Source organism: Balaenoptera acutorostrata, chromosome 11 (assembly GCF_949987535.1).
Source record: "Balaenoptera acutorostrata chromosome 11, mBalAcu1.1, whole genome shotgun sequence".
In the NCBI taxonomy this organism is placed as follows: Eukaryota; Metazoa; Chordata; class Mammalia; order Artiodactyla; family Balaenopteridae; genus Balaenoptera; species Balaenoptera acutorostrata.
Window position 1 is genome coordinate 15,210,111 of NC_080074.1, and position 16,650 is coordinate 15,226,760.

Consider the following 16,650-nt stretch of genomic DNA (forward strand, 5'->3'; position numbering starts at 1 on the left):
GGTTGTCCATTTTTTTGGCATAGAGTTGCTTGTAGAAGTCTCTTAGGATGCTTTGTATTTCTGCGGTGTCTGTTGTAAGTTCTCCTTTTTCATTTCTAATTTTATTGATTTGAGTCCTCTCCCTCTTTTTCTTGATGAGACTGGCTAATGGCTTATCAATTTTGTTTATCTTCTCAAAGAACCAGCTTTTACTTCTATTGATCTTTGCTATTGTTTTCTTTGTTTCTATTTCATTTATTTCCTCTCTGATCTTTATGATTTCTTTCCTTCTGCTAACTTTGGGTTTTGTTTGTTCTTCTTTCTCTAGTTCCTTTAGGTGTAAGGTTAGATTGTTTACTTGAGATTTTTCTTGTTTCTTTAGGTAGGCTTGTATAGCTATAATCTTCCCTCTTAGAACTGCTTTTGCTGCATCCCATAGGTTTTGGATCATCGTGTTTTCATTGTCATTTGTCTCTAGGTATTTTTTGATTTCCTCTTTGATTTCTTCAGTGATCTCTTGGTTATTTAGTACCGTCTTGTTTAGCCTCCATGTGTTTGTGTTTTTTACATTTTTTTCCCTGTAATTGATTTCTAATCTCATAGCGTTGTGGTCAGAAAAGATGCTGGATATGATTTCAGTTTTCTTAAATTTACTGAGGCTTGATTTGTGACCCAAGATGTGATCTATCCTGGAGAGTGTTTTGTGCGCACTTGAGAAGAAAGTGTAATCTGCTGTTTTTGGATGGAATGTCCTATAAATATCAATTAAATCTATCTGGTCTATTGTGTCATTTAAAGCTTCTGTTTCCTTATTTATTTTCATTTTGGATGATCTGTCCATTGGTGTAAGTGAGGTGTTAAAGTCCCCCACTATTATTGTGTTACTGTCAATTTCCTCTTTTATAGCTGTTAGGAGTTGCCTTATGTACTGAGGTGCTCCTATGTTGGGTGCATATATATTTATAATTGTTATATCTTCTTCTTGGATTGATCCCTTGATCATTATGTAGTGTCCTTCCTTGTCTCTTGTAACATTCTTTATTTTAAAGTCTATTTTATCTGATATGAGTACAGCTACTCCAGCTTTCTTTTGATTTCCATTTGCATGGAATATCTTTTTCCATCCCCTCACTTTCAGTCTGTATGTGTCCCTAAGTCTGAAGTGGGTCTCTTGTAAACAGCATATATATGGGTCTGTCTTTGTATCCCTTCAGCAAGCCTGTGTCTTTTGGTTGGAGCGTTTAATCCATTCACGTTTAAGGTAATTATCGATATGTGTGTTCCTATGACCATTTTCTTAATTGTTTTGGGTTTGTTTTTGTAGGTCCTTTTCTTCTCTTGTGTTTCCCACTTAGAGAAGTTCCTTTAGCATTTGTTGTAGAGCTGGTTTGGTGGTGCTGAATTCTCTTAGCTTTTGCTTGTCTGTAAAGCTTTTGATTTCTCCATCAAATCTGAATGAGATCCTTGCCGGGTAGAGTAATCTTGGTTGTAGCTTCTTCCCTTTCATCACTTTAAGTATATCATGACACTCCCTTCTGGCTTGTAGAGTTTCTGCTGAGAAATCAGCTGTTAACCTTATGGGAGTTCCCTTGTATGTTATTCGTTGTTTTTCCCTTGCTGCTTTCAATAATTTGTCTTTGTCTTTAATTTTTGCCAATTTGATTACTATGTGTCTCGGCATGTTTCTCCTTGGGTTTATCCTGTATGGGACTCACTGCACTTCCTGGACTTGGGTGGCTATTTCCTTTCCCATGTTAGGGAAGTTTTCGATTATAATCTCTTCAAATATTTTCTCTGGTCCTTTCTCTCTCTCTTCTCCTTCTGGGACCCCTATAATGCGAATGTTGTTGCGTTTAATGTTGTCCCAGAGGTCTCTTAGGCTGTCTTCATTTCTTTTCATTCTTTTTTCTTTAGTCTGTTCCGCAGCAGTGAATTCCACCATTCTGTCTTCCAGGTCACTTATCCATTCTTCTGCCTCAGTTATTCTGCTATTGATTCCTTCTAGTGTAGTTTTGATTTCAGTTATTGTATTGTTCATCTCTGTTTGTTTGTTCTTTAATTCTTCTAGGTCTTTGTTAAACATTTCTTGCATCTTCTCGACCTTTTCCTCCATTCTTATTCCGAGGTCCTGGATCATCTTCACTATCATTATTCTGAATTCTTTTTCTGGAAGGTTGCCTATCTCCACTTCATTTAGTTGTTTTCCTGGGGTTTTATCTTGTTCCTTCATCTGGTATGTAGCCCTCTGCCTTTTCATCTTGTCTATCTTTCTGTGAATGTGGTTTTTGTTCCACAGGCTGCAGGGTTATAGTTTTTCTTGCTTCTGCTGGCTGCCCTCTGGTGTTTGAGGCTATCTAAGAGGCTTGATGGGAGGCTCTGGTGGTGGGTAGAGCTGACTGTTGTTGTGGTGGTCAGAGCTCAGTAAAACTTTAATCCACTTGACTGTTGATGGGTGGAGCTGGGTTCCCTCCCTGTTGGTTTTTTGGCCTGAGGCAACCCAACACTGGAGCCTACCTGGGCTCTTTGGTGGGGCTAATGACAGACTCTGGGAGGGCTCATGCCAAAGAGTACTTCCCAGAACTTCTGCTGCCAATGTCCTTGTCCCCACGGTGAAACAGAGCCACACCCTGCCTCTGCCGGAGACCTTCCAACACTAACAGGTAAGTCTGGTTCAGTCTCCCCCAGAGTCACTGCTCCTTCCCCTGGGTCCCGATGCGCACACTATTTTGTGTGCGCCCTCCAAGAGTGGGGTCTCTGTTTCCCACAGTCCTGTCGAAGTCCTGCAATCAATTCCCACTGTGCTTCTAAGTCTGATTCTCTATGAATTCCTCCTCCCGTTGCCGGACCCCCAGGTTGGGAAGCCTGACGTGGGGCTCAGAACCTTCACTCCAGTGGGCAGACTTCTGTGGTATAAGTGTTCTCCAGTCTGTGAGTCACCCACCCACCAGTTATGGGATTTGATTTTACTCTGATTGCACCCCTCCTACCGTCTCATTGTGGCTTCTCCTTTGTCTTTCGATGTGGGGTATCTTTTTTGGTGAGTTTCAGTGTCTTCCTGTCGATGATTGTCCAGCAGCTAGTTGTGATTCTGGTGTTCTCGCAAGAGGAAGTGAGAGCACATCCTTCTACTCCGCCATCTTGGTTCCTCCTCCAGGACTGCTAGGAGGTGATTTTTAAGGATTTTTTTAGGCATGCTTTTTGACGCAGCAATTCCACTTCTCAGCACCCTCTCTAGAGAAACAGCTACACAAACAGCATATATGAGGATGTTCACTGTGGCACTGTTTATAATGCAGAAATACTGGAAACAACCTAGATGTCTACCCACAAAGCAATGATTTTTTTAAATCCATAGCTTAGATTACTCTGCAGCAATTACAAAGAAGAGTTAGACCTATACGTATCAAAATGAAAATATTTCCAAGATACATTAATCTCTACCATCCTCTTTTCACAGTGATACTCAGGATAATTGACAGAGAATAGGTAGGAAAGGATGCAGAAAAGAGGAAATAACAAATAATTGTTTCTTATTGGCTGTCACATTTAAAATTTTTCCCTAATCTTAGTTCATAACAATGCTTTCTCCCGTGCAACAGTTATACACAGATGGCTTCATTTTGTCTTCTCAACCTTCCCATGAGTCACACTTCTTTTGAGTGACTGACTGAAAGAGGTTAAGTGCCTTGCCCAAGGTTGTAGAGCTAGGGCAAAACTTGGCTCCGAGCTGAGTGCCCTTTGCACGATGCATGAAGCACCATAGCCTCCTGGTTAAGAAGCCTGAAGACAGATTGAGGAGGCTTCCAGGTCTGGTTCTACCACTTATCTATGACTTCAGCCAAGCCTCTAATCTTCTCATCTCTGAACTGCAGATTGCAAAATCAGCAGCAGCCTCATAGGATTATGGTGAGGGTTAAAATGAGGTAACACATGTGAAGTGCTTACCCCAGTGTCTAGCAGGTAGTAATTGCTCAATAGATGGTCATAATAATAACTTAACATAATGCACGTGGCCATCTACCTATTTATGTTGCATGCCACCTACTGCCTCTAGTTACCTGTGTGACAGCTCAGAGAATCCTAGGAGGAGTTAATGCTCTAAAATAAGTTTCTCAACTAGGGAAGATACTGTCCACATAGAGGACATTTGGGAGGAAGGCATGCTGTTTATTGTCCTGATGATTTCGGGGTGGGGAGAGGGACACGATTGGCATTTAGTTGGTACATATGCCAAATATCCTGCAATTTATACAACAGTCCTCTCCAAAGAAATAGTTGTCCCATCCAAAATATTAGTGTTTCCCACATTGAGAAACACTGGAACAGCTGAAGGGAAAAATAATGATGACAATGTTTTGTCTTTAAAGAAACTAAAGAGGTCAATTGATTGTTTGCAAATCTGTTCCTAAACTTGCTCGTCTCTCCCCTCAGCTAGATACAAGGGTCTTCCTGCCAAGGGTGTGAGGGGAATTAGAAGTCAGTGCCCCGAGGCTGCACTGCATACCTAAGGGTCCTTCCTCTATAGCAGCAGTCCGCAACCTTTTTGGCACAAGGGACCCGTTTCCTGGGGAGCAATGCGGAGCCGCAGGTGAAGCTTCGCTCGCTCGCCTGCTGCTGTGCGGCCCGGTTCCTAACAGGCTGTGTACCAGTACCGGTCCGTGGCCCGGGGGTTGGGGACCCCTGCTCTATAGGAATTCACAATTGCCCATCTTGGGAGTTCTACAACTGCATTTCCGATTTTGCCTTACTTAGAGATGTGCTGGCTGAGTTGCACTAACTCCTCTGTTTCCTGTTTTACAGCATAAAAATCAATGCCTTTTCACTTCCAAATACTTCACTAGCCTTTGTGCCTGGGGTGGGAATCAGGGCCCTGATCAACCACGGCACTGCCAACATCAGCACAGACTGGGAAATCAAGTCTCCACTTTTGTGAGTATTCCACTGAAAAGTCTACTGCTGTTCTGGGGGAAACGGAGCAAAAAATCAAAAGTAGATAAAGTTGCCAATGTGTTTGACATTAGGCTTCTTTCCCTCAGCCATTAACCATCTTTCTCAAGAGCATTTTTCCAGGAGAGATTTAAATCAGAGTATCTCTACTGAGGGCAGGGAGGAGGGGGCGGAAAAGCATCCTTCCCTTAAAGGCAGAGCCACTGATCAACATGTCATTTAAGATTTCCTGGGACTTCCCTGGCAGTCCAGCAGTTAAGACTCCCCGCTTCCACTGCAGGGGGCGCGGGTTTGATCCCTGGTCAGAGAACTAAGATCCCACATGCCGTGGGCTGCGGCCAGAAAAAAAGATAAAAACAAAGGATCAAATTCATGGTACGGTTACAAACCACCTACTATGTATAAGTCACTGTGTGGGTGCAGTGTTTAGTTGGTTGATGCCTTGGTTGATGCCCCAGGATGACACATTCATTCATCCATTTGGTCATTCAATATCCATTTATTGAGTACCTACTGACTGTATCCATTTATAAATGGTACTGAGTACCATTCATCCCTGTCTCAAGAACTCCAGTCTCGTAGACGGTAGGGATATATTATGTTCCCCCGTAAGAAACATAGATTCATGTATTATTCATTTCTTTGCTGACTCATCAACCATAGATTGAGTGCTTATTCTGTGTCAGGCCACAAGCTAAATCCTGGGGCATGGAGATGAATAGCACCACTCCCTCAAGGAGCTCACAGATGACATCTAAGTGTCACCTCCCCATCTATGCCCCCCCTGAATAAGGTGTGGCCACCTTGACCCCTATGTTCTTCCTCCAAACAAGCATTGTATATGAATGGTGCCTAATACATGCTCAACCACTATGGGGGGCCAGCACACTCAAGATGAAATAAATGCAAGGTTCCTAGAGCTGTCACCATTCACATATTTGTTACTTCATTTGTTCAGTAAATATTCACCCCTACCTGTTGTAGGTGCCAGGAATCCAGAGGTGATGAAGTTCCTGCCCCCCTGGGGCTTAGATTCTATGGTTAATCAGAGAAACAAGATCCATCTCCACCCCTGCCCAGGCTTGGGTAACCTTGCACTTTTTCTCTCAACAGCCAAGACACAGGAGGAGCTGACTTGTTTCTCTCTGGGGTCTACTTCACCGGTATAGTTGTCCTGGCCTGGAATGACTTTGGTCACCCAATCCTGAAGCTCCAAAACTGCTGTGCCCAAGTGAGCCACAGTGACGTCTCATTTTCTGGAGAGCTCAGGTGAGCAAGAGCGCTCTGGTGGGCAGTGGACAGTCTGGAACTGGATTCTCACGTGGCACCTAGGGGCAGTTATGAACTGGCAGATATGATCCTGTGTAAGCCCTTTTTTAATCTTTTTTTTCCTAGTGTCCTATATAACTCCTTTGCTGAGCCCATGGAGAAACACATTTTAAAGAACTTAAATAAAATGGTAAGTCTTTAGAGGTTATACAGCCATAGTAACATGCCATCAGCAGCAGTTCTGCCATGCTTTGATTAACTTTTAGTCAATAAAACTTTCCTGAGCACCTACAGTGTGCTAAGCACCATCCAAGGCACTTTCACACACATTATCCTTTGCATCTTAATAATAGTTTCTCAAGTGCCTACTATGTGCCAAACATAATGGTAGGTGCTAGGGATGCAGAGATAAATAATACAACATTCCCTCCCTCAAGTCCTCGCCCCAGGGTGGGCAAACAATCAAAAAGAGTTCGTTTATTGTGTACCTACTACATGCCCAGCACTCTAGGCTAGAGTCTGTTGAGGATATGGAAAAGGAATAAACTTATCTGTTTAGGAAAAACCAACTCAGACTTGTGAAACGGCAACTGAATAAGTATTTGAATTTCGTACATACTTATGTGGTCATTAGGTTGGACTGAGGGGGTTCAGAGAACTGGAAAAATTAAGTAAATAGAGCCTAGGAGTATCCTGGGAGATATTTTTGGAGAGTGCAGGACTTGAACTGAGCCTTCAAATATAGGTAGGAATTGAATAAGTAAGGAACGAGAAAGAAGAAAGAAGAATATTCCCAGCCAAGTGAAACAGTATAAGTTAAGATGGCATCCAAGTATCTTGATGCCAGAAGTCAGTGTCCGAGGAAGGGAAAGATGGAATTGGCAATGTGCCCTGTTTCCATTCCTGACAATATCTTCCCTGAATGCTTTACCCACATTTCTGGGGAGACAAGGAGAGAGGTGAGGAGGATGGGAAAAGAAGGGAGATTCCTTTCTGGAAAAGCGGGGCAAGGATGGTGTCTGGCTCTCTCCAACCCCCTTGTGTTCATTTCAGCACTTGGAAGGCAGTAGGTGCATAATGAATGTCAGTGAGGAAATCAACACACAGAGACATTAAGCAGCTTGTCTAACAAGGTTGTCCAGCTGGTCAGGGGACACTGAAGCTTCGCAGCCTTTCCCCGTCCTTACCTGAAAGGTGCTGAGTGCCAGTGAATGTGCATATTAAAGAGTGCCTGGGAAATAGTGCTGTTGCCTTCAGGGACCCCACACTTGATCATTCCTTTGTTCAAAACAAGGCATGGTCCTTTGGCCTCCGACAAGAAGCCAATAGTTAAGTTTGCCTGGAGCTTGTATATGACTTAGAGATCATAGATACTTTGCTTCTAGGGTTCCCTCTGTGCCACTAGAAAAGGCCAACGGTGCTCAGACCACAGCTGTCTAGCCATGTCAGGCCAGATTTCAAATCCTACTGATCTAACTCCTGGCAACTCGCTTACCCTCTCCAAGCTTCTGTTTTCCATCTGTAAATAGGGGCCAGTAGTGCCTGCCTCTCAGGACTGTAGTGAGGATGAAATGAGGTTGGCAACAGCTAACATTTACTGAACACTTACTATGAGCTGGGCAATCTTACGTGGATTGCCTCAATTTCTACTCACAGTAACCTGACGCAGTAGATACAGCTATCATCCCCATGTTGCAGATGAGGAAACTGAGGCCAGAGAGTACAAGTAACTTGCCAAGGCGTTCAACCCCAGGCAACCAGGCTCCTGAGCCTCTGCTAGTAACCACCACACTGAGTGCTCAGCACACACCTGGCACACGGCATCGATCTCGATACTCTTCCTGCTTCCTACAGATGTGCTTGGGTCTGATTCAAAATTGATTTTCTAATTCCAAAAGGGGTTCTGATCTAAACAGATGTCTGATCTAATGGGCTCTCCAAGCAGCCCAGCAAGGAAATAAAGGCCCTGCTCTAACTCTCCCTGGCAGGGCCTGGCACGCTGACGGCAGAGGTGGCAGGCAGGGGCAACCCTGCAGTCAGGAGAGGCTCAGCCGTGCAGGCAGCAGGTTCCCCAGGTGTCGTAGCACTAACATGGACTGGGGCGCATGCCCTGTCACGCTGCAGAGATGAAAGCCAAGGGCTTGTTCTTTTATGGGGCTGAGTGGGTGCGGTCCCGGTTGCTATGAAGTTGAGCCAGCATTCAATGGCATGCCACCCATACATACGGAACTTGAGGCCCATAGGCATCAACTAATTTAAGGGAAAGTCCAAAGGGAGAATGTCTCCTCACTGGAAGGCCTTTGTTGGGGTCTAGGCCCTTAAACAGTGGTTTCCAGTACAATGTGATAACCTGCATTTTTTTTTTTTATTCCTTTTATGGCCAGCTCTGTCCCATTATCACAAGTGAGGTGGAGGCACTGAATGCCAACTTCAGCATGCTGAAGGGTGAGTCCCAGAACTGTCTCTTCTGGGTGTTTCTCCTCCCACCTTCACACGCAGGTGCTCTCCAGGTGTGCTTTGCTCCAGCTCTCCCATCTGCTTTCCCCTCTGGAAACTAGCACCGCAGGAAGGTGCATGGGAGGACCTGCCCGTGTGCAGGGCCCGTTCTTTTCTGCTGCTAACCAGCTTCACTGCAGGTGGGGGTGACTTCAGGAAACTAGAGGCAAGGCAAAGAATTAAACTCTCGTGAGCCTGAATCCCAGCTCTGGCGCTAAATCCGTCCTCTTCAGAATGATGAATGCTCATCCTGACCAGTTATCCCCTGGTTCTAACGCCTTCAGTGGCTCCTGTAGCTGCCTTCAGGATCAAGTCCAAATACCTTAACATGGACCACAAGACCCACCTGCCGTGCTCTGGCTCCCTCTCACCTCTCTGGGCTTCATCCTGCACCTTTATCTGCTCCAGCACTCAAACTGCTTCTACCGCCTTGCACCTTGCCTCCAGTCATGCTGTCCTCTCTGCCTAGAAGAGCTTTCTCTTCCTCCCCTCCATCCATCTATTCACTTAAGAGATATTTACAGAGCACCTATTTCTTTGCCAGCACTGTGCTAAGCCCCGAGGGATACAGCCCCTTCTGTTCCCTACCCCGCAGCCATCCCTTGTCCTGTTCACTCCTCTTTATCTCTGAAGCCTCAGCTCAGGCATAGTTTCTCCCAAGAAAGCCTACCTGACAGCCCACACCCCAAAGTCCCGCCTCCTCAATGCTTACATGACACTTTGGATGGATCTCTCTTTGCACTCCATCCACTTACCGCCCCCCGCCATGGTATGCTGAGCCCCTGTAATAGGCTGGGTGCTGTTCTTGACGCTGGGGATGCAGCAGTAAGCCTGTGAGACAGAAATCCCTGCCCTCATGGGGCTAGTGAGAGGAGACAGCCAGCCAGCAAGATAATAAGTAAAATCTATGGTATTGTTGCGATAAGTGGTAAGAAGAAAAATAAAGCAAGGAAGGAGCTGACGAGGGGTTTTTGTTTAAAATAGCATGGCCAGGAAAGGCACCACTGAACAGCTGGCATTAGAGTAAAGACCTGAATGAAGTAGGGAGTGAGCCGCTCCTAGATCTGGATGAAGAACATTCCAGGCAGAGGGAACTGCAAGCTCCAAGGCCCATGCGGGAGCGTGCCGAGTGCGCTGGAGGAACTATGAGGAGTCCATCCCGAGAGCAGAGGGAACGAGGGGAAAGCAGCAGGAGATGAGGTCAGAGAGGGGGAAAGCAGATGGCTAGATCTTCAGGGCTCTGTAGGTCATTACAAAGCCTGGCTCTTAGTCTGAGATGGGAAGTCTTGGGAGAGTTCTGAGCACAGCTTTCATGAACTGACTTATATTTTAAGGAGATCACTCTGGTTTCTGTCTATTAATAATAGGACAGGATTCAGGGGTGGAAGCAGGGAGAGCACTTAAGAGTCTAGTGCAGTGACCCATATGAGCAAGGAAGGCAGTGACCTGGATGGAGTGACGAAGGTGGTGAGATATGTTCAGGTTTCGGATGTACCTGGAGGGTAGGGACAGTGGTATTTGCTGACACATTGAATGTGGGTCATGAGGGGAGTCAGGCATGAGCCCAGAGTTCACTCTGAGCAACTAGAAAATTGGAAGAGTGGAATTATCGATACCAAGATGGGGAAGACTATAAGACTACGTTTGTAGTAGGCCCTCTGGAGCTCAGTTACAGATCTGCTCTTATTATGCTGTATTATCATTTCCTGTTTATATGTCTGTCTCCTCCTCCAGACTGTGAGTTCACTGAGGGCAGGGACGTTGACTCTCCTCTGTGTCCCCAACGCTGAGCACGGTGCCTAACTCACACTAGGTTCATAAATATTAGCTTGATAAAGGGGTGCAAGGAGATGGTGGCTGGACAGATGGATTGAGGGGTGGATGCAGATAGATGAATAAAAAAGAGCAGATTGGAGAGGCAGGGAAAGAGAAAGAAGATGTAGAAAAGATGAGGAAAGAACCAGTGGAGGATTGCCATGTCCTAGGTTGCTGTGGGCAAATCTCTCTACTTCTGGGAGCATGCATAAAAGGCTATGGACCAAAATTTTACTGATGTTTCTCTCAGGGCAATGTGATAAAGAAGAGTTTTTACTTTCTTCTTTTGATTTATCGACTTTTCCTGGGTTTTGAAAAGTGAGCAAGTATTATTTATGAAATAAGGTAATGGTTAATTTTTGTTTTAAATAACAGAGGATTAAAAATTTGTTCTGGATAAATATTAACCATGTGTTATACTATACCTTTAATAAATGTAAATTTTCTTTTTTCTTTGTTATTTAGCTTTAAGAAAGATTGACAACTATACTCTGCTGGATTATTCCCTAATCAGTTCTCCAGAAATTACTGAGAATTACGTTGATCTGAATTTGAAGGTAATTTTATCATCATCAGAGTCCTAAGCTTGGCTATCAATAACCACTATTCGAGGAACAAATATTATGTGCAGAGGGAAATATAACTACATTCTCTTCCAATAGTTTAATTTTCTTTCAAGCAGTTCTCTCATGTTTACGCTCTTTTAAAAGACTCTTGAACATCTTCTTGACTGGTAAATGATTGTTTGGATTGCACAGCATATGTCTGCCTTCTTCAAGAAAAGTATCGTGATGTCTCTGCCTCTGGGAGTAAGGCTTGAGACTAAGGGGCAGCAAGTAGAATAGTCTGCATTTATTAGAGCTCAACAGATCAGTAGACTGTAAATATTGATAGTTCTATTCCTAGCTCTCAGGTTAGTCGATCTAACTGAGGGCTGCTGAACTCTGTCAGGGCCATTAACACATGATAATGGTGTTTGCTGATTCTGGAAAAGTGATTAACTGTGCTTTTGTCCCAAAGTTAATATAATTTATTTTTAATTTTTAATTTTTAAAAATTTATTTACTTATTTATTTATTTTTTGGTGGGGGGCTACTCTTCGTTGCAGTGCACGGGATTCTCGTTGTGGTGGCTTCTCTTGTTGCGGAGCATGGGCTCTAGGCACGCGGGCTTCAGTAGCTGTGGCACGTGGGCTCAGTAGTTGTGGCTCGAAGGCTCTAGAGCACAGGCTCCGTAGTTGTGGCGCGCAGGCTTAGTTGCTCCACGGCATGTGGGATCTTCCCGTACCAGGGCTTGAACCCGTGTCTCCTGCATTGGCAGGCAAATTCTTAACCACTGCGCCACCAGTGAAGCCCCCATTGGTTCTTTTTTTTTAAATGTATGTTGGCTTATGTTTCAATCAGAGTCATTCAAATCAGTTAAATATTACACAAGACACCATTTTGTAATAACAGCCTATAGCTTATGAAGGCAGCAGTAAAAATGCCACAAAAATGCTTTAAGCCATTTAGAATCCTGGGTCCTTCTGAGTCTTTCTGTGATGCCCCAGATGCTCAGAAGTCACGGATTTTGAAGGTCAAAAGTTTGACATCTCTACATGACACTTCAGGAACTATTCAGAGCTGTCCCCTCCAGCTACATTCACCTGCCTTCCCTTCTCTGAGAAGAGGACTAACAAGGAACTTCTCACTGGATTACACCCCAGGGTGGACAGACACACTCAGATATGCTCAAGAAGTCATCAGAGCTCTGAAACATGGTCCCCAGTCAAGGAGTCAGAGGACTCATGGTTTTTTCATCCCTACTGAGTTTCTGGAATATTCCTTATTCTGACTTGAGTGGGTCCAACTTCTTTAGTCCTGCACATTCGAGTCTTCCCCTGATAACACTGGTCTTTCTCTCTGTTTCCCCACAGGGCGTATTCTACCCCCTGGAAAACCTCACAGATACCCCCTTCTCATCAGTTCCTTTTGTGCTCCCGGAACACAGTGACTCTATGATCTACATTGGAATCTCCGAGTATTTCTTTAAATCTGCGTCCTATGCTTATTTTACAGCTGGGGCTTTCAACGTCACTCTCACCACAAAAGAGGTGAGGAGAGTTAACGGATGATGACAGTCGACACCAACATTTAATCTTGTTATAAGTATCCCATTATGGGGGTTTTTATGTCATAGTTTCTATTCCTGGGCCTTTGTAGACACTATCACTCCTAGCAGGACAATGAATGAAGAGATTGTAGAATGAATGTTGATACTAGTTGGGGAGTTGTTGGGTTTCCAGTTCTGCTAATTTCAGCTTTTTATGATACTGGGCCACTGTTCTTCTAGATTGATCTTCAATAATACCAAGAAGCCCCTCCACTACTTATTACCTGTGACAAATACCTATGAAAATTTGGTAATTTCAATGTACTTAACTTCTCTGTGCCAGATTTTCATCATTTGGAAAATGGGAATAATGTTCCATACTCATAGGGTTGTTAGGCATTAAAGAGGTTTAAATATACGTAAAGCATTCAGACCAATGCCTAGCACAGACTACATGCTCTATAAGTGTTGATTATCATCATCATCATCAACATTATTATTATTTTATTATTTGTGTTATGCCAACATAAAGATTTCTCCTGTTAGTAATTACAATTGACATCTACGATGACCAGTAAATAGCACAGATATTCATTGATCCTCTTTGTCACGCCCCTCCCTTTTATAATGAGAACTGTCTCTCCGACCAGTCAACTAACAACTTTTATTGAGCATCCCTTATGTATCTTTTCATTCTCTAGGTCTTAATTATACAAATAATTATAAATCTTGTGTTCAAAATGCTGGTGGCAACACCAGCTGCCATACAGTACTGAGAATTAGACACTTCTAGCTTCAGACTTGAAAACCATTCATCTATGAAGATAAATTACTTATGCATCGTATGTCTCAGTAACCTCTGAAAAAGAGGACAGTAACACAAGACATTGTTAACCACTGTAAAATGTTTACACATGGATCATACCCATATGATATACACTGTGTTCCTAAGGTTAAAAGGCCCTTACTCAAAAGCAATGTAACATCCTGTGTGACCTAGGACAAGTCACTTTACTTCTCTGGGCCTCAGATTTCCTGTGGTTGGGCTATAAAATAATCAGTCACCTTCAAACACTAGGCATTTTTGGTGCAACAGCTTCATGATTCATAAAAATTGTAGGGAATGCTGCATTTTCCCTGAAAATACAACGCAGGTAAAAACCTTACAGTGACATGATGGTCTTCATTTTCCAGATTTTCAACCATTTGATTCGCAACTCTCAAGGCCTTGGCAGCATGCTCTCCCGGGTGAGTCCTCAGGGTTTAACTCCTTAATGGTGTATTTGGTTTCACTGCAATTACTTCCAGAAGACTTTTTGGTTCTTTATGTTCCTTTCTGGTCCAAGCTTGCACCATATTTCCATTCTTAAGAGTTTTTCTTTTAATCAGATATCTACAAATATTAACTGAACAGTACAAGTTACTAGGAAAGACATTGTACACAGAATAAATCATTTGTTCCTTCCATAAGGTTCCACCACACTTTAAATAATTAGCTTAAATGGGAAAGGAAGGAATAGTGCCACATTGTGACTTTAGTAAAACAACTATTAATATCATGCTGTCATGGGATCTGAGTATTGGACATAGTATACTGAAAGGCTCAGGTTTGCCCTGGAGGACAGAGAGATGCTCGTGTAGCATCCTGGGTTTAGAGCAAGGATCTTGAGTCAGACAGACCTAGATTTGAATCCCAGTTCTATAACTTACTCATCTGGAACCTTGAGAAAATTACTTAACCTCTCTGAGACTCACTTTCTTTAGTTGTGAAATGGGAATTCCGATAGAACCTGCCTCAGAGGGAGTTTGTGGAGATTAAATGCGATAATACTGAAAGTCCTGACATGGTGCCTGACACACAGTATGTGTTCAATAAATGCCAGCTGTTATTATTATTATCTTGTTGTTATTGGTATAATTATTAAAGAGATTTTTCTGTTCTAACTGTATGATGTAAGTTTTAATCACCACAGGCCACCCCAAATTTGTGATTTCCCCTCTTCAACTCACGACTCCCAATCTCTGTTTCTTTCCCTGAATGTGGGCAGATTGCAGAGCTGTACATCTTGTCCCAGCCCTTCATGGTAAAGGTCTTGGCAACAGAGCCTCCCGTGGTCAATTTATTACCGGGCAACTTCACCCTAGACATCCCTGCCTCCTTTGTGATATTCACCCAGTCCAAGAACTCGACTGCGAAAACCATCGTTTCCATGGACTTTGTAAGTCTGCGGGGACAGGAGGGCAGCCTACGGATACTGGTCCTGTTCCTGCAGTAGACCACTGACCAGCAGGGTCTACTAAATGTTTGGAGGGATGGGATGTGATCCATCGATTAGGAGAGAGGACAGGGTTGAGGCTGGGGTGGGGGTAGGTATGGGAGGCCAGTGCTCATACCCCCCAACGTTGTAAAATAGCTCTCCCCGCTTCTCCACGTCCTGTGTGCCCTTCCCTCTGCTTCAGTTACATTTATAACCAAATTTCTTTTTTTCTTGAAATAAGTCAGTCAAGGTGGAATTCAAGTTTATTTGAGTAGATGAAGGCCAAATGCAATCTGAGAGAAAATGACTGAACAATGAACCTTAGTGAGATGTCTCTCTCTCCCTCTCTCTCCCCCCCCCCTGCCCCCCACACATGCAAAAGAGAGATTAGAAGAAAAGGAAAAATAATTTAAAGGAGATCTTCAAACAAAAAGTCTTTATAGTTAGTTTCCCTACCTGCAAGACAATATTTTTAGAGCTATTTCTTTCCAATATTTTTTGAGATGAGAGTGAAAGTGAAGTTTATCTTTCTACTATAGGTAATGATATTCATGGCCAAAATGGATAAATTCACTCATCTTACTAATGTACGCTTTTGTTCTCTGCAGGTTGCTAGTACCAATGTTGCCCTGGCTATTTTGGGACAAAGACTGATCTGCTCTTTATCTCTGAAAAGGTAAGCTCAGTTGATGTGACTGTTGGATGGTAGTAATAAGTGAATCAACAGACCTTAGAGACAAGGGAACAGAAACAAAACAGGTGAAGTTACCATTCAATGGAACATGAATCACTTAAACATTTCTCCTATAATAGTCCAGGTAATTTCAAAATATGGACCTAACTGAAAATTATGTTATGAAGTTTTTCTTTTTTCTTCCCATTAGACAATATTCAGATAAATTTGGCAACAAAATTATTGTAAATTTAATTCCACAGTGTAAATTCCCATTCTAATGGTACAGCAGTGTAAAATAAAGTTCCTCTTCAACAAATTTAGAATGGATGCTATTGAAGAAAGAGCATGAAACTTTGAGGTCAAGGAATGAAGTTTCAAATCCCTGCTCCCTGGTTCCAGAACCGTGATCAAGTCTGTTGACCTCTTTGAACCTCAGTTTCCTTATCTGTAAAATAATGAAGTTGGACAGAATCATCTCTGAGTTACCTTCAGGCTCTGACACTCTGATCCCTTTACTAAAGTGTAGAATTTAACAAGACCATGCCCCATGGCCTGGCTGGCTCTCAAACGCAAACTATGCAGTGTGAAAGGGCTTGAGCAGGTCATGTACACAGATCATTCATTGAACACTAATTGCCACTGGGAAGAACCACCTGCAAAGCCCGTTCTCCTCAGCCCAATAAAGCCCATAGTTGAAGCCATGAATCAGACTACCTGGGGCGGAGGGAGGCAGGGGAGGATATACAGAATAATCAGATGGCCCAGACTAAATCCATGAAAGGACAAAAAGGAAGCAATAAAACAGACAAAGAAATCCTAGTCTGAAAAGGTTGGGAAACCAACAGAGGGAAAAAGTAAGTCAATCACCATAAGTCAAATTGATGGTTAGGAAGACTATTGTAGAAACATGGAAAATGTTTTCAATAAAATAATATGAAACGGAATAAGCAGAATACAGAACTGCATAAACACAACAGTCAGCCGTATAAAATAGCTTTCCATCTGGATAAGGAAGTGAATTACAAATGAAGGGTTGTGTTAGACTATGAGGTTATGAGTCGATTGTTTCCTCAAATTTTTCTTTATAACTATGTTGTTTTCCTGATAAAAGGAACAATA

At 43.1% G+C, this 16,650-nt stretch overlaps 1 protein-coding gene across 1 annotated transcript in view; it reads left to right on the plus strand.

Annotated features, from left to right (window-relative positions):
- BPIFC (BPI fold containing family C) overlaps positions 1-16,650 on the plus strand; it is a 49,899-nt gene that overhangs the window by 16,273 nt on the left and 16,976 nt on the right. The window contains exons 6-14 of the mRNA XM_007165718.3: positions 4,780-4,908; positions 6,040-6,195; positions 6,322-6,385; positions 8,580-8,640; positions 10,972-11,063; positions 12,422-12,598; positions 13,792-13,845; positions 14,646-14,816; positions 15,464-15,531. Coding sequence (XP_007165780.2) covers positions 4,780-4,908; positions 6,040-6,195; positions 6,322-6,385; positions 8,580-8,640; positions 10,972-11,063; positions 12,422-12,598; positions 13,792-13,845; positions 14,646-14,816; positions 15,464-15,531 — 972 coding nt within the window. The remainder of the gene's footprint in view (positions 1-4,779; positions 4,909-6,039; positions 6,196-6,321; positions 6,386-8,579; positions 8,641-10,971; positions 11,064-12,421; positions 12,599-13,791; positions 13,846-14,645; positions 14,817-15,463; positions 15,532-16,650) is intronic.